Below are 21,322 nucleotides of genomic sequence, written 5' to 3' on the forward strand. Positions count from 1 at the left end.
GCTCTTGCCTTGCCTACACTTATCCCAAAAAGAGACTTTTTTTGCTGTTTATATACCTTTGTGTCCCTTTTAGAATAGGCCTGTGCGTTGCTTTAAGTTCCTTCTACTTGAATTTTGGTGTGGTTCCAATTAATGAGTTTTAGCAATGAGGAACCAGTGCCACCCTGTGGAAGATCAATGCAACTATGGAAAGAAAAACGGAGCTTGGAAGATGTGTCAGAGAAGCAGCTTTCCACTCTATACATTTCTTTATACTGACTTATAATTAACCTTTTCTCTCAGAAGTCTTGACGTGCTAGAACAATAGCATCATGAGCAGCCCAAGCTGTGAAGTTTTAAACATTTTAAAACTTTTTCAACCAGTAATCCTGCTTAATGTCTTATACATATGAACATGTGAAGCTGTTAGGTGAAAGAAAGCTCTGCCGCTTCGAGTGCCTTAAAGGACTGTATTATAAGTGACTAGTCCTAAATGAATGCCCGGACCAAATTATAGTGAAAATGTTGTAAGTCTTATGTGTCTATATCTAAATCTCACGAGTCGCATATGTATAACAAAATAAAGGAAAAAAAGTTTGAGCAAAAGTACATCTTTGTGACCAGCTCTTTGGACATGTACTTTTGAGGTTTTAAAAGGGAGTGCACTGCAGTTTTTGTCAGTATGGTTTTGCTCTAAGGAAAGTGATTTTGTCTAAGGAAAGATAAAAACATATTTACATGTATTTCACATGTTTAGTCTTTATATATAAGCCCACATTCATGGAGTTAGGTCTCATTTGTTCTTGCCAAGGAAGGGAGAGGAATGCTGTTCTGAGAGCTTTCTTTTTTTCCCATGGATACTAATAAAAAAATGCATCTATCAGCATACTTCTTATCAACTCCTATCTGCTTTGTGCAGAGCTGTACCTGAATGATGAGGAGTTAAAGAAACTCCATGACTTTGAGGAACAGTGTGTAGAAAAATATTTTCATGAGAAGAATGAAAGCCTGAGTTCCAGTGACAGTGAAAGGATCCGTCTCACAACTGAAAGGTGTGTTTTGCTGCAGATTTGTGATCTTTGTATACGTTTATCATGTAAAAAAGATTGATAAGCTAATGCTTTTGGAACAGGTTATGGCCACCGTGAACATTAGCAATAACATGCATAAACATTGCTAATTGGATGGAAATTTAATATATCTGTTTGTACTGCATGGTAGACCTGGCTGGGAAGCATTGCTGACAGAACTGCATTCCCAGATGTGTGCAGTGTGGTTAAAAGGGTACAATAAAATGTCACTCAGTTTCACTTTTGCAGATCAGGTAGCACCATGAAAACATGCCAAGGTATGGCATTCAATTCATATTTTTATTTAAAGTTTTAGCAGTATAGGAACACTGTGAGAGTATTGCTTGTGACTGGTAACAACTGCTGTTTATAGAAAAAAACATATAAACGTAGCATTATCTGAAATGTAGCATCTTGATTTGCAAAATGTCAGTACACAACTGTCAATGAGGTTTCAAAAACTCTTAAGTATTTGCTTCATTTAGCTTTCTATTGAAGTCAATGGCAAACCTGCTGTTAAGTTTAATGGGAAGACTGAAATAAAGTGAGCATTATAAAAAGCCTTATGGAATGTCAATATTGATCCTACATAATAAATTTGTTTTGCCAGGAGAAAGATAGCCTCTTAATCTTTGCCTAGTCATAATCTTATTTTCTGCATACTAAAGTGAAACACACAAGCAAAATGAATTCCCCCTGAAAAATACATAAAATAAGTAGCTTTGTTCAAAAGCTGCAGAATAATTTACAGCAAGAAGGTTTCATTTAGTGGATAAGTATAGATATGGAAAGGATTGGGTTTTTTTTTTTCTGTGCAAAGATGAAACACCTTTCCCAGCATTATATAAAATCAATAAAAGAAAATGTAAATGAGTTAAATATTTTGGAGCACTGATTTTATTCAACTATTGGTTAAATACTACATCTTTTAGTTACTCAGTGACAAAGGAAAGGAGCAACTTTTGCATATTGCTTGCAGCTAGTTTATCATTGTCTTAGTGATAGAGCACGAGAGACAGAATCTTCAGGAAACATGAAGACAATGATTTGGTTAAAATTATATCATTCCAGGCCAAGAAGTTCTTGCACTGTTCACTGGTAATTTGAAGACCACAAAAAAAAAAGGCTTTGAGTTTTGGGCAGTTGAATTTTACCTGAAGACAACTGTTGGCATCAGACTTACAGAAACTCTTCCCAGAGGCCAAATAGGTTGTTGGGAAGACCCTTTTCCCAGCAGTTTCTAGTATCTGAGAAATGCAAGAATGTCTGTAGCTTTGTGTGAGCCTTGTTCTTCTCATGCTTGCACAAGAAATGTAGAACTACCTAACAAAGTGTATGCTTTATAGCATTTTGCATTTACAGCAATAGACAATGCAGAATTTCCAAAGCTGTAGTTCTATAGCAAGGAGTAGAAATTAGCAGGAAAAGAGCAGTTTTTAAAATAGATGCTCCTTGAGCAAAAAGCCTGTTTCTTCAAAAGTCACTGGCTGTTGGCCTAGTGATCTGAATGACATGTAGTAAGTCTGTATGGGTTTTATCAAATGCAGATATTCATGGTAATGGAAGTCACAAAAAATAAAGGGCTGTTTGAAACTCTGACTTTTATGAATATGCTAATGGCTTCCTTCATCATCTGGCAAACAGAAGTAAAGATCTGTTATTTTAATTATCATTTCTTTTTCCATCTAGAGTAGAGGAGATGTTTCTGCAGCTTAAAGAAGTTAATGAGAAAGTATTTTATATCAAGGAGTCTTTACTCTCCCTGGACAGCCAGCTAGGACATTTGCAAGACCTGTCTGCATTGACAGTAGATATCCTGAAAGTGCTTTCAGCTGTAGACACCTTGCAGGTGGAAGAAGCCTTATTGGCTGACACAAAACATCGAACATGTAGGAAACTGCCCCATAGCTGGAGCAATGCACTCTATTCCAAGACCTTGAGCAGCTTGGAGTGTTTGTATGACAAGAAGTACCACTACTATAGCATGCCACCCTCCCTCTTACGGAGCTTGGTAAGGAGTCAGTGGCCATCAGATTGCAAACACCATATATTGAGGACCGAGAGCAACAAAGCGGTAGAAGACAACTCTCAAAAGGTAGATATAGAAAGTGACACACTCACTTCAGGAGTATCCTCTGAGAGTAAGTCAACACCTAGGTATGGGCAGTTTTTGCTGGTGCCCCCGGATCACCAAGGAGGGTCTTTCTCTGAGGATGTCACCTTAAATTTGTCCTTTTTGAGTACTCCTGCCAAGTACAGGGATGATGCATTCAGAGATGAACTGCAAAGTAACATTGTGGTGCAGCAAAACTTGCGGAGTGTCACTGTCATTGGAAAAGAGACAGAAGATTATCAATGGAGCCAGAGAGACTTTGTTATTAGTTTGCCATCAGAAAAGACTAATGACATAAAGGCTGATCATTCTCTTGATCTCCAGCCATCATTGGATATTGAAGAGGGTGCAACACTCTCCTGCAATGACAGGGAAGAAGCTGAGTGTGGTTATGTGAACTGGGGATTCTCTGAAGGTGATGAAAAGGGAGTTTTCAACTCAAGAAAGAAACAGAAGAAGGTCCTGTGCCTACATTCCTCCTATGACGGTGACTGCAATTGCATGGGTAGTTCTCCCAGGCGTGTCCAGATAAGAGAATCAAAGTCCTTCTCGTACAACTCAGACAGATCACGTCACAGCTGCATCATCTCTCAGAACAAGCTAAACCGCAGCACTTCCTTCTGGATAAGACCACTCTGGAGGCACTGGAGTTTCTGCAGGAGGAACAGCTTACAGTCATCTAAGAAAGAGAAAAGAGGGAAAACCTGCAAGGCCCTAGGTGGTAATTACACTACACCTGTACACTATCTTTCACTGGGAAGCCCAAGACACTATAAAAATGCTTCCTTTGCACCCATGAGGTATTAGCTGCAGTTGAGGGTAGTATAAGAGAGTCCAAAGTTACTCCTTCACTTCCTTTGTGCTGGGTGTGACTGCTGTAGAGAATTTCTGAAGTATGCCTCGTATCCAGGCTGCAACACAGCTGTGTGTCAGCCACTCTTGTTCTTCCCATCTCAAGGGATTCCCACAGCTGTGGCTGCACAACTAGGGAATCTGTGCTTGGCCTGAGGAAGTCTCCTGCCCTGGTTATGCTATGCAACACAAGACAGGAGTCTATATAAATTACAGAGTCCCTAAGAGACGCATTAGCAGTGTCGTAGGTCAGATGGATCTGTGGAGAATTAAGAGGTGTATGTTTTTGTAGCCAGTTTAAAACCCTTCCTGTCCACTGCCGAGTTAGCTTACCAACAACTGAAATAGAACAGATTCCAGTTCTAAGTATGAGTAGTATGAGAGGATGGATAACATTTGTTGTTTAGCATCTTGTGATGATGCACATCTTTGCAGTGAACTGCATGAATACTAGCTTTGGGTGTCACAAGTCTTTCTCAGGTTACCTTGGAGATCTACCAACTGTCAATCCTACCACATCCTGTCTTACTAAACGAAAGCTTTGTAGCTTGATGGTGGTTTTTGACTCTTTCCCACAGAGTCCTTACAATCCAATGGGCAACACTACAGTGAGGCAAGAAAAGCAAACCAACAAAACAAAGACAGAAAGACTGAGAGAGGAAAGAAGAGTTCAAAACCCCTTCAGGTGCCGGTATGTGCAGGTGCAAGAGAATACGTGTGCCATAACTGTGTTTTTGATTCATTAAGAGCAGTTCTGTGATGCAGCTTAGTTAAAAATGTATACGTTTAAAATGATGCACACGATTTCGGGAATCTTTTTGGTGTGTTTGGCTTTGGTTTAATCTCTCTTTTGTTTGAATGTGTCAGTTTTGAACATGTTGAAATCTGTGGACTTTGCTAGGTAGTATATTGTGGATGTTATTGATTTTACGTAGAAAGGAATCAGTCCTTGCACTTTAGCTGGCAGGAGAACTTGGGGAGGCTTCATGTTGTCTAGGATAGACTGAAGGATTGGTGAGCCACATCCAGGCAGTGTGCAACTGTAAACAAGCAAGCCAGGCCTGTCTCCTGCCTACAATAGTCCTGCAGATGGATTCTCTGAATCCAATAAACATTTAGCACATTGCAGACAACATATTGATTGTATCATATGTATCCAGCAACTTTTGTAACTGTATGTATGTGTACAGATATGTAAATATATATATAAAGAGGTTCCTGGGATCTTTGTGAGATGGAAGGAGTTATCTCTATGTAATGAGTTAAAAGCTGAAGGCTGATTTGTTTACATAAGATATTCAGGTTAGCAACAGATCTTCTAGTTGAACTTTGAGACCAAATACCTCTGAAAGTATTCAGAGGGATTTAAAACTTTGTTTTAAAACCTGGTAGCACTAGATTTTTCATCAGTAGGCTGTACTAGATAAAACCAACATGTCTTCTGCAACTTGTGAAAAAAATGGAGAAAGCTATTTCTCAGTTGGGAGCGAGTTCAGTCAGTTGCATTTCAGCGATGCTCTGAAAGGCCACAACATAGGCTGCCAGAGCAACTGCAGAGGTGCTACTAGTCCTATAAATTGTCGTTTTGTCTGTGTCTTGCCAGGTGATTACAGTGGATGGTTGTCCCCAGAACACCCAAGTGAGCTCCGAGCCTGCAGAGATCAATGTCTGGGATGAGCAAGAGAAACACAGCAAAAACTGGCTCACTGTATCTAATTTCAGTCAGCTAAGTATGTGATATTTTGCAGATGGTAAAATTCAAAACAGCTTTTATGAAGAAGCAGTAAATAAAAAAATTACAAATTAAAAATGACATACATCACTTTCACCTCATGGCATAGTTTTTACAGAATTAGAATTAGATTGCAGACACATACAGCTTGTTTATTTGCTGTGTCAGAAGGGGTATAGGTTCGGTGGAAGGCCAGTTTAATCTTTCTGGAGAACTCTTTCTCATGTAAGAGATAGTGCAGTACTAATTCTCAGGAATATGTGGGAAGCGAAGAATGATATCTTTGTCTGTTCTTTTCAGTTGTCTTCTAAAGTGGCAACCTGGCTAGTTGCAGAAGTAAACTCTTGCATGAATTTCTTAGGGCATTTACACTCACAGGCAGTGCTGTGGTACTGTATCTGCTGGCAGATCTTCTGCATGTGTTATTCATTTGCTCAGAAACACGTTTCCAAAGGGAAGAAGTGAATTTTGTGTTGTCTCCGATTAGAATGAAAAGGGAATGGCATTCTTACTCTTCTTTTAGTAATTCTCCAGCTCTTTAGTTCTCAGAAATCCTTTGCATAGTTCATATTATCTTTCAGCTTTGCTGTGATGCAGCTTACTGGCTTCATCCCTCAAGCTGCTGGGAGAAGCATCAGGAAATGCTGTGACTCAGCACAAGATGATCTGAGATCTGCACTCCTCCAAAGTCTGCTGACTGAGAATGGAAACAGTCCTTTTTAACCCTATGAAATTATGTTATTGCTTTTATAACCCTTTACGTAGTTGCTGGGGCAATACGGCATATAGGTGTTTATTTTATAGGACTGCATAGGTTTTTAGTTTGTAGCAGCAGAGCAGGTTGTTTACACTCTGGAAATAGCTGACACTTCCTCTTTTGGCTAGGTTTAGAACGTCTTGGTTATATGCACCAGAAAATGAAAAATCAAGACATCAGTAGGCATACCATACCATTCTGTGATTACCTGAGGCATTCTCAAGAGGTAAGACCTAAGACTGCACATCCTAGTCCATTATTTTTGCTGAGCTGAGCCAGGGTGTATCTACTGAGATTTACCCATTGAACACCAGTGGTTCAGAAATCCCTCCTAGTGAGTAGCAGGGAGCAGAGCAAAGGGGTGTGTGTGTAGGAAAGCTTGGTTTTGTTAAAGATTTCTTTCATTTCTGCAAAGCAATCTATAAGGTGAAAATATGAGTGAAATAAAAGAATTGTGAGTTAAGTTTCAGATAATATTCATAGCTGAATTGTAGTTAATTTATCTTTAAACTTTGTGGTCTTTGGAGTTTTTTTTTTTGGGGGGGGGGGGGCTCTGGTTTGGTTTTTTTTTTTTTTTTCCCCTAGCATTGAAATCTTCCTGACTACTATTCAGAAGAATAATCCTATTTCTGAGCAGCACATTACAAAGGCTCAGCTGGCCCAATTTTCCCTAATATGGCTGGAAATTTATAAATCTTTTTAGGTACTTATTTAATTATAAGACCTGGAACATATGTGATCTGAATATCACTAGAAAGCTGCGTTACCTTCTTCTGCTATAGAACTGTAGGATGCAACTTCTTTTCAATAGCTGTGAAGTCTATCCCTAAATTGGAATTTTCCCATATAAAAAAAGTTCTTTAATACTGTCCATATTAGAAGGCCTTTAACATGCTTTTGTGAGTGCTTTGAGACATAGGCGGATACCTGAGTGTTTTATTTGATTGAGTTAATTTGTGTGTTTATTTGAAAACTGTACTGTGAGCAAATTAGTTCCATTTTAGGGCAGGCATGGCAGTGCTGTGATTCACCTGTCAGTGTCATTATTTGTACTAACAATAAGCATAACAATAGGTATTTCAAGATTGTACCTTTTTGAGTTGCACAGTGTGTATATGACAGTGATGTGCAGATTTTACCAGTAAAAGCATCTCTCTTCTTTGCAGGATTTGAGTAATAACTTATTTGGAACCATGAAGAAAAATAATCTGAGCAGGAACTCCTCGTATGTACTTTTAATATATTAAGATATCAATTGCATGCTTTTAGGAGGCTTCTATGCTTTCTGCAGGTTTCCCCTTCAGTTCTGTGATATACTTAGGATAAGAAATTTATTTGAATTGGAAAGTTGAGGAAATTCAGTGTGTTTAAGTTTCTTTAAATGAAGACTTATTAATGGAGACAAAGGGGATCCATTTAAACAAAGTGCATAATTTAGGTGGAATAGAGATCCCTTTTCAGTCTAACAATCCAGTTTTCTAATTCAGTCACTAAGATCACCATAGAATCTTTAACTAGCCATTATGCCAAACTAGTGAGCAAGAAAATTTGTCTTTGCTTTTGCTGTGCAAATTGCATGTTTTCTTTTTCAATAATTAAAAGTACTAGCAGCTCCTGAAAGTTTCTCTCATTCTTTGATTAATCTATTTGATACTAAGTCTGCACATTTACAAAATACTTAGCTTGATTATCTTGATGGATTTTTAATAATTATTAAGCTTTTATTATATTTATTGAAAGTATATTGATATCAAAAGTGTTTTGAATTTTATTTTATTTTATTTTATTTTATTTTATTTTATTTTATTTTATTTTATTTTATTTTATTTTTATTTCCTTTTCCAGGTTGATTGATCCTTATCTTAATATTGGGGATATTTTTTCCATGTGCAATGCTGCCTCTATGTTCCTTTTCCTTTTCTTTCTTATTTTTTTCAGTTTCTTATGTTTCTCTTACTTAGTAATGCTGCGGTTGTAGTAAATAAAAGACACTAGAAAACCATCACATCCTGTGTGATTTCACCATGGAAAGTGGAAAAAACATACTGTGCTTGGTTGTGGGTTTTTTTTCATTTGTTTGGTTTTTTTTTTTTCCCATACCCAGTCATTTATAGGCAGTAGGCAAACTGCATACTTACCAACAGGACTTACAAGGCTGTTGAATGGCCTGATTCTGTCACTTGGTTATCTTCAGTGGTATCTCTCTGGTCGGTGAGGTGAATCATATCTGCTCTCTTCTGTAACAAAGACTGCTTTAATGTTAATACTGATGCTGTAGTCTCTGTGCAGCCTTGCTAATCCAAAGGACCATCAGTATAAAAGTCTGTTTTTGTGCAAGCAATGGTAGTGGCATAGGTAGCTCTGAATACATCTTAGCATTGATTGAAAAATGAACTATTGTGTATATGATTGAACTGCTCTTTAACTGATACTGTTATTGCAGTATAAACGATACGAACAGCAGTGTAGAATCGTAAGAGCAGCTCGACATAAAGCACAGAAAAAAACATGTAGAAAAATGTGGCTATTCTCCAGTAACTGAAGGTTATTTGCTGATTGCCGCAGTGAACAAAGTTGAAATGAGAGTTATTTTGTTTTATGATTTCTGATCAAACCTTTGTGAGTTTTGCCTGCACATAGATGGTATATCTTTGTATGCACCAATATTAGGTTAATGACAGAAACTTTTCAATAAACTATCAAATGTTTTCTTTTGAACAGGTTCAGAGCTTCAGAGGAAACCGACAGTAAGTTTTGGGTGGCTTGTCACTCATTTTAATTCCTTTCTGCAAAACTCACTCTGCAAAACTCACTCTGACAATTCTAAAGTACGAAATCCAAACCAAAGTTAATGTACTATAGTTGATGGGCTATAGGAAAATGTTGAACTATTGTTTCATATGTTAGTTACTAATTTATACTTTAAAGTGAAAGATTTTTTAATAAAGACATGTTTTTCTTGTGATAATTGCAAAATATTAAAAGAAAAAAATATTTTTTTCCTCTAGTTCACCCAGTAACATTATCTTTTTCAGCAGGAGGAAGCTCTTTACAATGATGGTCCTGCTTTCATCCCTGTCAGTCTAAGAGACCTCCTGTGTTAAAGCAGGGTGTATACCTGAGGACAGAGTGCGATATTAAATTTTTAACTTGTTCTTGATTTTTCAAGTTACAGTTTGGTGTGATTCCTCTGTTTGTGTGGTTTCCCTGAAATTATGAAGTCAGTGAATGATGGAGTTTATCATGAAATAGCCAATGAAGAAATTAAAGGTTATAGCAAGAAAATACTTTATTCCACAAAAGCAGAGTGCTAGTTAACATGACTAGTATTTGTTGCCTTTTAGTCCATCTTCCAGTTTTCCTGACATGTCACTCAGCTGTAAGAGACTGAGCAGCTGGGCATCTATCTCTTTTTGAGGCTAGTTGTGATGCAGAAATGAGTTGATTTTAGACTTATTTGCCCCTCAATCCACTCTTTCTGGGTTTGCCTGTGCACAAAACACTGCAGTGCTGAAGCACTCTGCTGTGAGCGTAGTGAGTTGTGGGTCTGCTCTCTAGAGTGCACAATTGCTTTGATTAAAATCCAGTTTTCCCATCCTCAAAAGGAATGACTTAGCCCTCATTCCCCTTTTCGTGTTTGTTGTTTTCCAACATACAAAATGCAGCAAAACTAGTTGCGTCCAGCAAGAAAGAGCAAAAGGGGCCTTGAATCACCAAGGGCACTCAGTGGAAATGCTGGCCCATACTCCAACATCTGTTAGGTTTTTTTTAAGATCTCTTTTGCTGGATGGGGGAATATAAGAAAGTAAAATACACCAAGGACAGAAGTGTAATGTACAAATATTTTGATAAAGATTCAGTTTTGCTTACCTTGCTTTTCAGAATTAAAGTAGTAAAATATGCATATTTTCTGAAATATGGCCTTTTGAATGATTGTTTTCAAACAGAACAAAGTGATTGTATCTAATTAATGGAAACAAGCTCATTTATTAAAAACTTCTTGTACAAAAAAAAAAGATTTTTGGACCAAATTTGATCTGGCTGTGCCTGTTAAATATATAACCATTGAATCTGTTTGTATGTATTTTGACAGCATTTTAGATGTTGTGGATTAATCAGTATTATTATTACTTTGGTTTGATAGTGTAGTTAATGGTATGCTTAATGACTGAGGGTGGAGTTGGAAAAATCATGCCTTTGGGAGGGTCTGAAGCACGATAGACAGCAAAGTGCTTTTAATATCCCAGACATGTAGTTGGCTTAGAGAAGCTACGTATTCTTGAGGTGAATATCGAAAGTTTCCTGCCATTTCCCTGAATAAAGAAGTCATCTGGCTATATTACATTGATGACTGAAATCTGCCAATATATGATACATTATAACTTTGTTAAAGCCTATTAATAATTTTCCTCTGTAGAATGCTGAGATAGTAATTATGATTAATCTGTTTCATTGCAAACTCTGGGATGGAAGGAATTAAAAATCATTACATCATAATGTAATGATTCTTTAAACATTATTTCAGGTACCTTTGCCTGCTTAAAAACATCCCAAGACCTGCATCATCACTACTCAGGTAAGCAGGAAGCCCCAGAATGTTGGCTGAGTAATTAATAAAATTAAGAAGAACATTGTCATCCTCTGTGATTTTCACCTTGAAGAGCTGCACAGTTGCTCACTGCTAAGAAGATTCTCTATTAATTCATGACTAACACTCCAGTGAGGAAATTATGAATTACTTTCTTGCTGCTAATTGTTCCATTCTGGGTATTTCTGGCAAATCCAGAGCAGAATGTAGATTTTCACTCTCAAAATAACAGTGGAAACAATGAATAGAGCTCAAATTCCCGCTGAGGGGGCGGGTGGAGAAGTGGCACTCGTTTGTTTATAGCTATCACTTTCCCTCACACCTCCCATATCCTCCTTTGTATTTTCTGGAACTGGTTTCTTCAGTTAATTGGTCATGTACTACTTAGTCTGTGTCTATATACCTATGAACTCCTGGAAATCTGGCAGGGAATAAATCATTTAGATGCTAATTGCCTGCAGTCCTGTCTTTTCCTGAACTGAGTATGCACAGATTTTTCCCACAAGGCTTGGATGTCAGATTTCCCGGAGGAGAGCTATGGATAGCTTGCCGGTAGATGTCTCTGTTGCCTGTAGGACTTGGCCTCCTTTAAAGGGAAGGCTAGGGTAAATCAGAAGCATTAGCAGCCTCCCGAAGTTCAAAAAACTGTGCGATTTTTCACTGGTAATAACAGCTCTTGGTTTGTAATCAGTGTACAGGAGTAATTTCTCTGGCATCGAGGCATTGTTGCAGTGATTATTTTGGCTCTTGTCAGGCATGCTATTTGAGATTAAGTAGGACTTTTTAGCACATATGGCAGTGGTTTCTGGTTGTAGGTTTTAATTCCTCAGTAAAAGCAGGATAAAATTTAGCCAACTAAGCCCTAAATTGTGATACTAACATCTTTCACCATATACTGCTTATACATTATTTGTGCTATGATGTTGTGCGGGCAAATACATTTGTGCCTCTATAGTCCCAAAAGAACTTGAATTTTGACCCAAGTTTAGCAGCTGGTGCAAGTCCATTTCACATTACTTTTGGAGGATTTAGAACGAGTCCTGACAGGGTGTGACAGATGGCACAGATCTGGCAGCTCCTCTGTTCACATCGTTGTCTCTGCTATGCACTAATTTCATGACTAGAGCATATTCCTAGTAGAGGCATCAAGTGAGGACCTTAATTTTCAGTCCATGCTCCAAAACTATTAAGAAATGTTAACCAATGCCTGTTTAATTTGGAATATATAAACCTGAAATGCAGATCTTTTTTTCAAATGAGCACTTTAATTCTTGGGTTGGCATGTCATGGGTCCCCTTTGCTCTCTCCTTCTGGGCTAAGTAATGTCTTATTAATTGCTGCTCAGAGAAGTGTTCTTACAAAGAAAAGCAGACTGTCCAAGCTCTGGAAGAGTCTGCCATCAGGACTTTTTGGTTTCTCTGCAGAGAAACACAGCTCTTCGCTGTGGATGATAGTTTTGTCTTCAGCCATTGAATAGGGAAATTAGACAGACAGCACTGTGGCATGTGAGTTGCCTCCTTGTTCTAGTCTTACCCACTTTGCAACTTACTTCCCACCTTTCTTCCTGTTAACTGAGTCACTGTGAGGATGAATCCATAAATATTCAGTTGACACATTGAAGTTTTGAAGGTGTTTGCCTGAGAAATAAAGCATCAGTTAGGGACATATAATAATGTTACTGATGTTATTTGGCAAAGAGCCCAGATGAAGAAACTGTGCTCTGTGCAAGGCAACCTTGGATTTTTCCTTGCAAAATTCCCAGGAGCCTGACAGAGATGGACAGTGAGGACAGCTGAGGCTAGTACTTCTCATTGACAAAGCATAAATGTTGCTGCGTTGGAACCAGGAGGAGGAGAAAGTAGTGACAGCCCTTAGTGAAAGGAGGAGGATGAAAAGTTAGCAGAAGCAGTCCTTTTAGCCAGGGCACAAGGGTCTTATACCAGAAAACCTACTTCCTTGCAAAAAGGGAATCCATTAACACAGAAAGAGTGGCAGCTGATGCTTGTGAGATACCATGAATGTGCCAGAAGGAGTTGCTAGCTGAGTAGAAAGATGTTCAGATCTGACACAGGATCACACTGCAGCCTCCTTTGCTTTGTACACTACAGTAAAGCACTGCCAGATGTTTTTGAAACTCAGCTTTTTGTTTATTCAGTATAGTGAAATCTATGTTGTTTGCAGCTGTTGAAAGAAACAACTTAATGAGACTTGCTCAGACCATACCATTTACACCAGTCCAGCTCTTTGGTAAGTACCAACTTCCTGGTTATGTTTTTTGCTTTATAAAGTAGTTGGTGCACTATCTTTCTAAAGACTATGTTTGCGAAATTTCCTTGGATTAATTTCAGCGATTCTTGTTTTTCAAAAGAGATGAATCAGGGTAGAATTGTAGTCATACAGTAGGTTAGGGGCTTTTGGAGGTCTCTCTGTGGCCAATTCACATCGGGTTGCTGAGGGCCTATCCAGCTGCATTTTGAGTATGTCTATAAATGAAGATTCCTTAGCTATGCTGGACAAACTCTTGCAGTATTAGTTTCCCTTGCTGTATCTTGTATATGATGACATTCATGTGATTACTTTCAACCTCAGACATGAATCTAACTCCCATCTTCTCTAAACCTGTGTAGCTGAAGACAGCAAAAAGTTTCCCTTTAACCTTGGTTACCTGCATTCTTTCTTTGTTTTTCTCTCTCTTGTACACACACACACACACATGCACACACATATAGGTACACATGTACGGTATCCCATCAAGGAGAAACCGAGGTATTGTAGAGGGCACTACTCCTGTACCTGGTACAGAAGACTTGTAGTGTACCAATGAAAAAAGAAATGTGCTGTAACAGAGGAGTTGGAGAGAAGAATACATAAATAATTTGGAAGAGTTCTGAAATTAGTGTGCAGCATCGGCTTACAACAGCAGAAGCTCTGCCTGTAGAGATTCGAGACTTAGGTGCCTTCTTTTCAATGAGTAGAATATTTTGTCTCTCATCAACTGATTGCTGATACTTGCAGCATCATAGGATTTCTTGGGACCAGATTGCTGCAGATAATTAATATAGCTATGAGCATATTGAACATTTTAATCTTTGAAGCTCCCAGGAGACACCTTTCTAGGTACTAAATCGTCAAAAGATAATAAAATGAAGTATTGGTGGACGATTAAAAAATGGGTCTAGTTATAGTATCTTTATTCAAGTGTCTGTCTTTTATGTAAAACACTGGCTTTTCCCTGATTTATTTTCAATTACATTAGATGCAAATTGTGTCTTTTGACAGTATCTAAGTTTGTGCTAAGTGGTGAAGGTAGGCTCAGGAGCAGGGATGAAATCTACTACTCTAAATCTAGTTTGTCCTTCCTTATGCCATTTGCGATTTTGCAGGCATAGTTACTTTACCACACCTGCCAGTGAAAACCTGTTTCTTATGCATTGATATGGCAAATAATGTGAGTTGCAAGAAGAAAAGCCAAGTTTAAAAAATCGGTACACCTTTCTGTTAGGTTACAAATGATGGCAGCAGAAAGGTATCTCACTTATGCTGCGAAAGAGGAATGCTGTTACAATTATACTGAGAAACAATAAAGAATGTGACTGAGGTAAAGCTCACCAGGTTTGTTCTGCTTTCAGAAAAATGTTATTCACAGGAGCAGAACATCTGTAATTTTGTGCAGTACAAGTACTGTTGGAATTCTAGGAAAAAGGCAAATCTTAGTTTAAGACACCTAAACTGTAAAATCCCTGTGAATTTGTTTTAGCTTGTTCATGTGGGATTCCTTTCTCTGAGAAAGTTATGCATAAAAAGAGGGAGCTATGCTCAGGATATTTAAAGTTCATATACTGGAGATAAAATGGTAACCCTTTAAAATTGCATACTTGCAAAGCTCGACCATCCTTAAGTACTTAAAAATCTCTGGCAAATAGGATTGCTTTATACAGACCAGGATATCACTGAGTTTTGTTTGTGTGGAAGCATGCAGGAGGTCTTAGATTCATCTCTTTTTAGAGGCTTGCTACAAGCTTTTTGGACCACTTATGTTATCACAGTAGATATTAAGCGGAATGTATCTAGTAAGTAGTGTAAATTTTGGCTCAGGATGTTTTCACACAAGTGAAAAGTAATGATTGAAAAGCTGTCTTTTAATGTGTGGCCTACAAAGGTATGTGAAATGTTATGTCGTTTTAAGATACCAAATCAAAGTGCAGTTCTCTCTGTTTTCTGCAATGTGTGACTTCTGCTAACGACACTTCTTTTTATCTAAGCTGGCGAGGAAGTGACGGTTTATCGTCTAGAAGAAAGTTCACCTATGAACCTTGATAAAAGCATGTCTTCTTGGTCCCAGCGTGGTATGGCTGCAATGATCCAAGTCTTGTCACGGGAGGAGATGGATGGGGGTCTGCGGAGGGCCATGAAGGTCATTTGTACTTGGTCTGAGAATGATGTATTAAAGTTGGGACAAGTATTTATTGTGAAGTCTTTTCTGCCAGAGGTGGTTCAGACTTGGCAAAAGGTCTTTCATGGTGGCACAGTGTTACATCTCTGCCTGAGGGTGAGTTCAGACCTGAAGGCATACTGACTGGTATAGCCTGATGTGCCTTAAATGTTACACTGCTTACATATGAATGTCTTCAGTATGGTTGACGTAATGTTTGAAGTTATCTTTTGGAAAGAAAAAAGGTTTATATAAAAAACTTTTAAAGGTATATGTTCTATTTGTAAAGAGTATACAGTCAAGTGTTTGCTGGTTTATTTTGATGAATTCATGGCACATTAATTCACGAAAATGAAAGTAATGTTTATAACATCATTTTCTTCAGGAGATCCAACAGCAAAGGGCTGCCCAGAAGTTAATCTATACCTTCAATCAAGTGAAGCCTCATACTATTCCCTATACTCCAAGGTAAAATCACCATATTTAAGTACAAGATGCTGAAGGTTTCTTTTCTCAGCTGTGTCCCAAGTCTAGTGCAGCCTTCTTCGGAAAATAGTGTGTTGAAATAGCTGCTGCTTAGACTGGTGATGGTTAAACAACTTTTTAAGAGGAAAGGGACGCATCATTGAACTTTGTCTTTATAGCTAAATGTGATGGCAAAATCAGCTTCTTCATAATGCTGTTCCTTTGAATTTGGCAAGAATTGCCTTTTACATGATTAACATAAGATGTTTTGATATAGCTTACTTACAGTGGCTGGAGTAAATAAGACTATGTTATTTGGCCATAAACTATACTTTCTGGCCAAGTCCTTTGTTTTGAGAATTATCCAACTGAGAAAGCCTTTGTATTTTCTACCATTTGTTACCACCTGCTGTTCAAAATGCTCCAGCGAGGGAAGATGTGTCCTCCTTTCTGATATATTTGCTTTGGATCATGCGGTGTGCTGACTGTTCGAATTTTCATTACCCTGCCAGTTCCTGATAAACAACATTTATATCTACAGGTTCCTGGAAGTTTTCCTCATCTACTGCCATTCAGCGAACCAGTGGCTGACCATTGAGAAGTACATGACTGGCGAGTTTCGGAAATACAACAACAACAACGGAGACGAGATTACTCCCAGCAGCTTGTTGGAAGAGCTGATGCTGGCCTTCTCTCACTGGACCTATGTGTACACGCGTGGGGAGCTCCTTGTCCTGGATTTGCAAGGTGATTGCTAGCATGGGACCACTGTTTGAAAACCAATGAAAAGCAATTCTCTCAAAAGGAAATTTACTACTGAGGAGCGGGCTGAATTCTGTTCTCATATATGTACTGGCAAAGGTCAAGAAATCCCTGAATATCTGTTGTGTAGTGCTGATAAATTACTATGCACAGAAACAATCTGGATTAATATAGGCATAATAGGAAAATAATTTGGTTTCAAATATGCCTAGGCTGAATGGACAAGGGAGGAGGTATATAAAGAGTGCTGGAACATTCCAGCGCCCTCCAAAAAGCCCACTCCACAGTTTATTTTTATTAAAACATATAAATAATACTTACATTCAAGCATACCTATGTATATATGCACACTTCATGTATGTGTATATCTGTCAGAAGAGTGCAAACTGCTATCTGTATTTTTTTATTTTTCGTATTACTAAATCTGTAAGCAGTTTACATGAGATGCAAGCCTCAATGCTATTCACAAAATCTGGTGGATCCTTCAAAGAGCAAGTGATCGCTTTATTATACATATGTAAGTGGGAACATGGCATATTTTAAGGAGATAAAACAGTTGACAATGTTCAGAAGATGAACAGCACCCATCAAACAGTATAAGCACTATTGTTTGTCATTTTTGTCAAGAGAAATGTGTATGCATAGACAGCGACTTAACATATTTACATTTTACAGCATCCAGAAGCTGTGAATTACAAAAAGACATGCTTATTATGCAAAATAAACCTATATTTCAGTCCTTGCCTTCATTTGGTTTTAGCTGCACATGAAAAATAATACAGAGAGTAGGTGTGTCTTCAGCATAGCCTACTAAAATTTGTCTGAAGTTTACTTGGGTTTATTATATAGCTCTCAGCAGTTCCAGACCAACTGTGTTGGCTCAAACATGGAGAATTTAAACATTGATGTAAATCTCATCAAGATTGAAGCTTCAGTTTCCATTTCAAACAAACTGAAATCTCTACTTTGTGTGTATCTTGTAGTTCTCTAATCTGGAGTTGAGGAAAAGTGCAAGGGCTGCTCCCCTAGGAGTTCTATTAGAATTAATCTCTATTACCATTTACTATATAATACGATAGCCATCTCTGCATACTAAATAAAATGACCTTCACTGAAGAGTATTGCAATTTGAGGGTATTTCAGTCACAATGTGCTATTTCCATAATCTTCACTGGTGTTTGTTGCAGAATATAAATTTAGCACCAGTGGCCTATTGAAATAAAAATATTTGCATGTTGCGTGATCATAGACTTTTTTCATTATTGAAAAGCACAACATCTCCAGATACAGAAAAAAGAGCTTTTTGGTAAAAGGTAAATGGTAAATGGTAGTATGTCATCAATTTGTGGAAAACTGCAACGTAGGTATCAGTGTTCAGGTAATGAAATTATTTATTTAATATGCTTCCATAGCCACACAGAAGGAAAAAGGGATAATAGATGAAGCATTTTCAAATCACAGAATTGTGGCTGTAATGTTTGTTACATGAAAAGAATGTATCTGAGGAGTGGATCTATTGACATCAGTAAGATCCATGTCTGATTAATACCTTTAATCCAATTTACATTCGATTCTTACAGTTGGTCACATTTTGCTTAGTTGAGCTTTAGCATAATATTTAGTACATTTGCATAAAGCTTCCATCTACATATAAATAAACCTCCAAGCAGCTGAAGTCGGGGCTGTAATAAGAACTGTACTCTTGCCAATACTCAATGGATTTTCATACTCTTAGTGTTTTCTTTTTAACTCCTGACCACTTTAACTATGGTATTTTATGATCTACAAAGAAAATGGATAATTACATTTTTGTTAAATGCCAGATTATGAAATCGTGAAGACCTCCCTTTGTAACATACACTGTTGATTTTGTTGTAGGTGTTGGAGAAAACCTTACAGATCCATCTGTGATTAAACCTGAAGACAAAAAGTAGGTTTCTTTGTGATGAAATTATCATTCCCTTAGATGTCCTGCCAACAATCTGCATATGTTTTGTGGGAGAGATTTAGTTATTTTTCACGTGATGTTTGGGTTAAATAAAGGTGTAATGGCAATGGAGACTACGTCTTCCATTGTGCTTTGGAGGACTGTGTGCTTCGGGGCTGTAAGTGTCCCGGCTCACAACATGTAGGAAGTGGTCTATGAAAGGTGGGGAGAGTCTATGCTGCTGTGCTGGGAGCACAGGAGATTTCCAGAGCTGTGCAGGGAGAGTGGGAATAGGAGATGGAACACCCTGTAAGTCTCTTCGCAGATTTGCACTGAAGGAGGTCATCAGTAACTTAAATGTGACAATCTGGTTTTCCTTACATGTTGAGGCACTGTTTCAGGCAGTATATGGGACCTGTTTCATGCAGTAGGTTTAGAGGCTGAGGAGATGATTTTTCTGATAAGTCCTTGTGGTGCATTTAAGCATTCTGTGTGACAAATAACGTGTGGAAAATTACAAGAATTAGAAAGACTACACAGATGTAGCAGTCTGCCTTCATGGATCAAATTTCAGGATCAGAATGCTGGCCATTGTCCTGACCTTGCTCCTCACCCGTATTGGCTGCAGCAAGAGGAGAAGCAGTGGTATTGATCATTGTTGTCCTGCAGGATCGTCTTCTCTAGAGAGTCTTCCTAAATACACGCAGCTGTGCCCTGGCATCCTTGCGCCTCCACTGTCTTGTGCTCAGCTTCCTAATCTTTCTCTTGCTCAGCTCATGTTGTGTGATTGTATGAGTGTCTTGTATTTGGAAGGAAGAAATAATGTAATATAGTCTCATTTAATATGAAAGGCAATTAGCTATGGAAATATCAGATAACTTGCCTATAACGCAGGACAGGTTAATTTTGGAAGCATGTTCTTAATTTTGGGACCATTATTAATATTTCATTGATAAGAATAGTAATAAATGACTGTTAATGTTGAATGAAAGTATATTAGCCATATAATGTTTATTTTGGAAGCAACATCACAAATATGCTGAGCACCTCACGGTGACAAAGTCTTTGACCGAAGTAGATCATAGGACTGTGACAAAGGCACAAGAATAGCTTGGATAGACAGGTAGAGAAGTCAACTACATAGTTATTCACTAGATTTTAGCAAACATTTTTAAGGTGTTGCTACAGATGTATAAAAGTCAGGTTTGCTGTTGTTCAAGTGGATTTTTTATATCTGTGTTAGCATAAGCTGTAATAGTGGTTACTGAAGACTGTGGCCATAGACCACAGGGCTTCATGTAGCAACTCAGCTTATCCTCTTTAGAATAGAAATACTCTTTATTTACATTATTGTGAAGCTTATTAGTGTCCTTCTAGATTATTTTTGTCATGAAATAATTATGTTATGCTTACTAGAATTTGATAACACAGATTTTATTTGCAGAACTTTTTGTTGTTTTGGTTTTAATCATCTGCAAAACAGTCAAATCCTAGTTAAACATGAAGTGTTGATTAATTAATCAAAATCAGCTTGATTTTCTTATCTACAGGGAAATCTTCAGAACAGTAAGTTGTGAAACTATGTTGTTTTGATTCAGGGATTTAAAGGAATAGGCAGTGAAACCGTGGATGGGTTCTGTAAGCAGCTACCAGATCCTCAGCAGTAATAACAATAACAATGTAAAAGCATTGTCTTTGCTCTAACCTTCATGTACTCACAACAAAAACATTTCTGACAGTAGCAACGTCTAAGTTTTCATAGTAGGTAAGATACTTAATCAAAACCTGTGCACTGCCTCAAGAGTTGCTTTGGGCTCATGTTCTCTTAGAAGCCTGGGAGAAATGATGGGACTGATTCAAATTTTAGCCCTACTTAAAGTTAAATTATTTATGTTTTGCTTCTTCAATTCCATTGATTTAGTGGCTCTTGTTATTATCTTGTTATGAGTCTTTTCTGCCCTGCATTCTGCATACTGTCTTGAAATGAACTTTGTAATAGTAAAATTCGACCTCTAGCTTTGTGATAGCACATTGTGTCTCAGTTTTATCTACAATACCAAGACAAAAATAACAGTTCTGTTTGGAAATTATGCCCGATATTGTGACATCTCAGACAGATCCTGAGCTGATGTAAATCCATGTAAGTTCGTGGATATTTAACACCCATTAAAGATCTGGTTATGTGCACAGCATAGAATGTATAAAGTGATAAAATTATGTGGTTGTAATGTTCACAAAAGGATTTCCTTTAAAAGCAGAAGTAATTGAGACACAGCACCAGGGTCATGACACAATGAAGTCCCTATAGAGTCCTGTACCACTCGAAAACTGGGAAGAATTGCCTCAGCAGCAGTACTCTGGATGCTCTTTTTAGCATGTACTACTTGCAAATCCACAACAATGTCCATGTGGGTAAAGCTTTTGCAGACACTAGGTGCAAAGTGTCTGCAGAGCAGATTCACACGTAAGGAAAATAGAGGGCCAAGTTTCAAATTTGAAAGAACTGGTGCATTAGGGCTACTGAGAGAAGTGATAAAAATGGTGGTGGCAGTCAGAAATCTCTTTACAAAGCTGTGAAGAGGAGGAGTCAGAGGTACTAGGTCCCTTGCTCTCCCTTTTGAAAGCTCTCAAGCAGATAGTGATGG

General features: G+C 37.9%; 1 protein-coding gene across 4 annotated transcripts in view; it reads left to right on the forward strand.

The window, feature by feature from the left end:
• The window catches only part of TRPM6 (transient receptor potential cation channel subfamily M member 6), a 97,580-nt gene that overhangs the window by 69,503 nt on the left and 6,755 nt on the right, over nt 1-21,322 (forward strand). For all 4 annotated transcript variants that reach the window (XM_054054061.1, XM_054054062.1, XM_054054060.1 and 1 more), the window contains 13 exons: nt 899-1,031; nt 2,739-3,883; nt 4,593-4,705; nt 5,618-5,744; nt 6,632-6,729; nt 7,670-7,728; nt 9,225-9,250; nt 11,029-11,079; nt 13,273-13,338; nt 15,354-15,640; nt 15,909-15,991; nt 16,530-16,735; nt 18,629-18,680. In XM_054054061.1, coding sequence (XP_053910036.1) covers nt 899-1,031; nt 2,739-3,883; nt 4,593-4,705; nt 5,618-5,744; nt 6,632-6,729; nt 7,670-7,728; nt 9,225-9,250; nt 11,029-11,079; nt 13,273-13,338; nt 15,354-15,640; nt 15,909-15,991; nt 16,530-16,735; nt 18,629-18,680 — 2,446 coding nt within the window. The remainder of the gene's footprint in view (nt 1-898; nt 1,032-2,738; nt 3,884-4,592; nt 4,706-5,617; nt 5,745-6,631; nt 6,730-7,669; nt 7,729-9,224; nt 9,251-11,028; nt 11,080-13,272; nt 13,339-15,353; nt 15,641-15,908; nt 15,992-16,529; nt 16,736-18,628; nt 18,681-21,322) is intronic.

Source organism: Cuculus canorus, chromosome Z, assembly GCF_017976375.1.
Source record: "Cuculus canorus isolate bCucCan1 chromosome Z, bCucCan1.pri, whole genome shotgun sequence".
Lineage (NCBI taxonomy): Eukaryota > Metazoa > Chordata > Aves > Cuculiformes > Cuculidae > Cuculus > Cuculus canorus.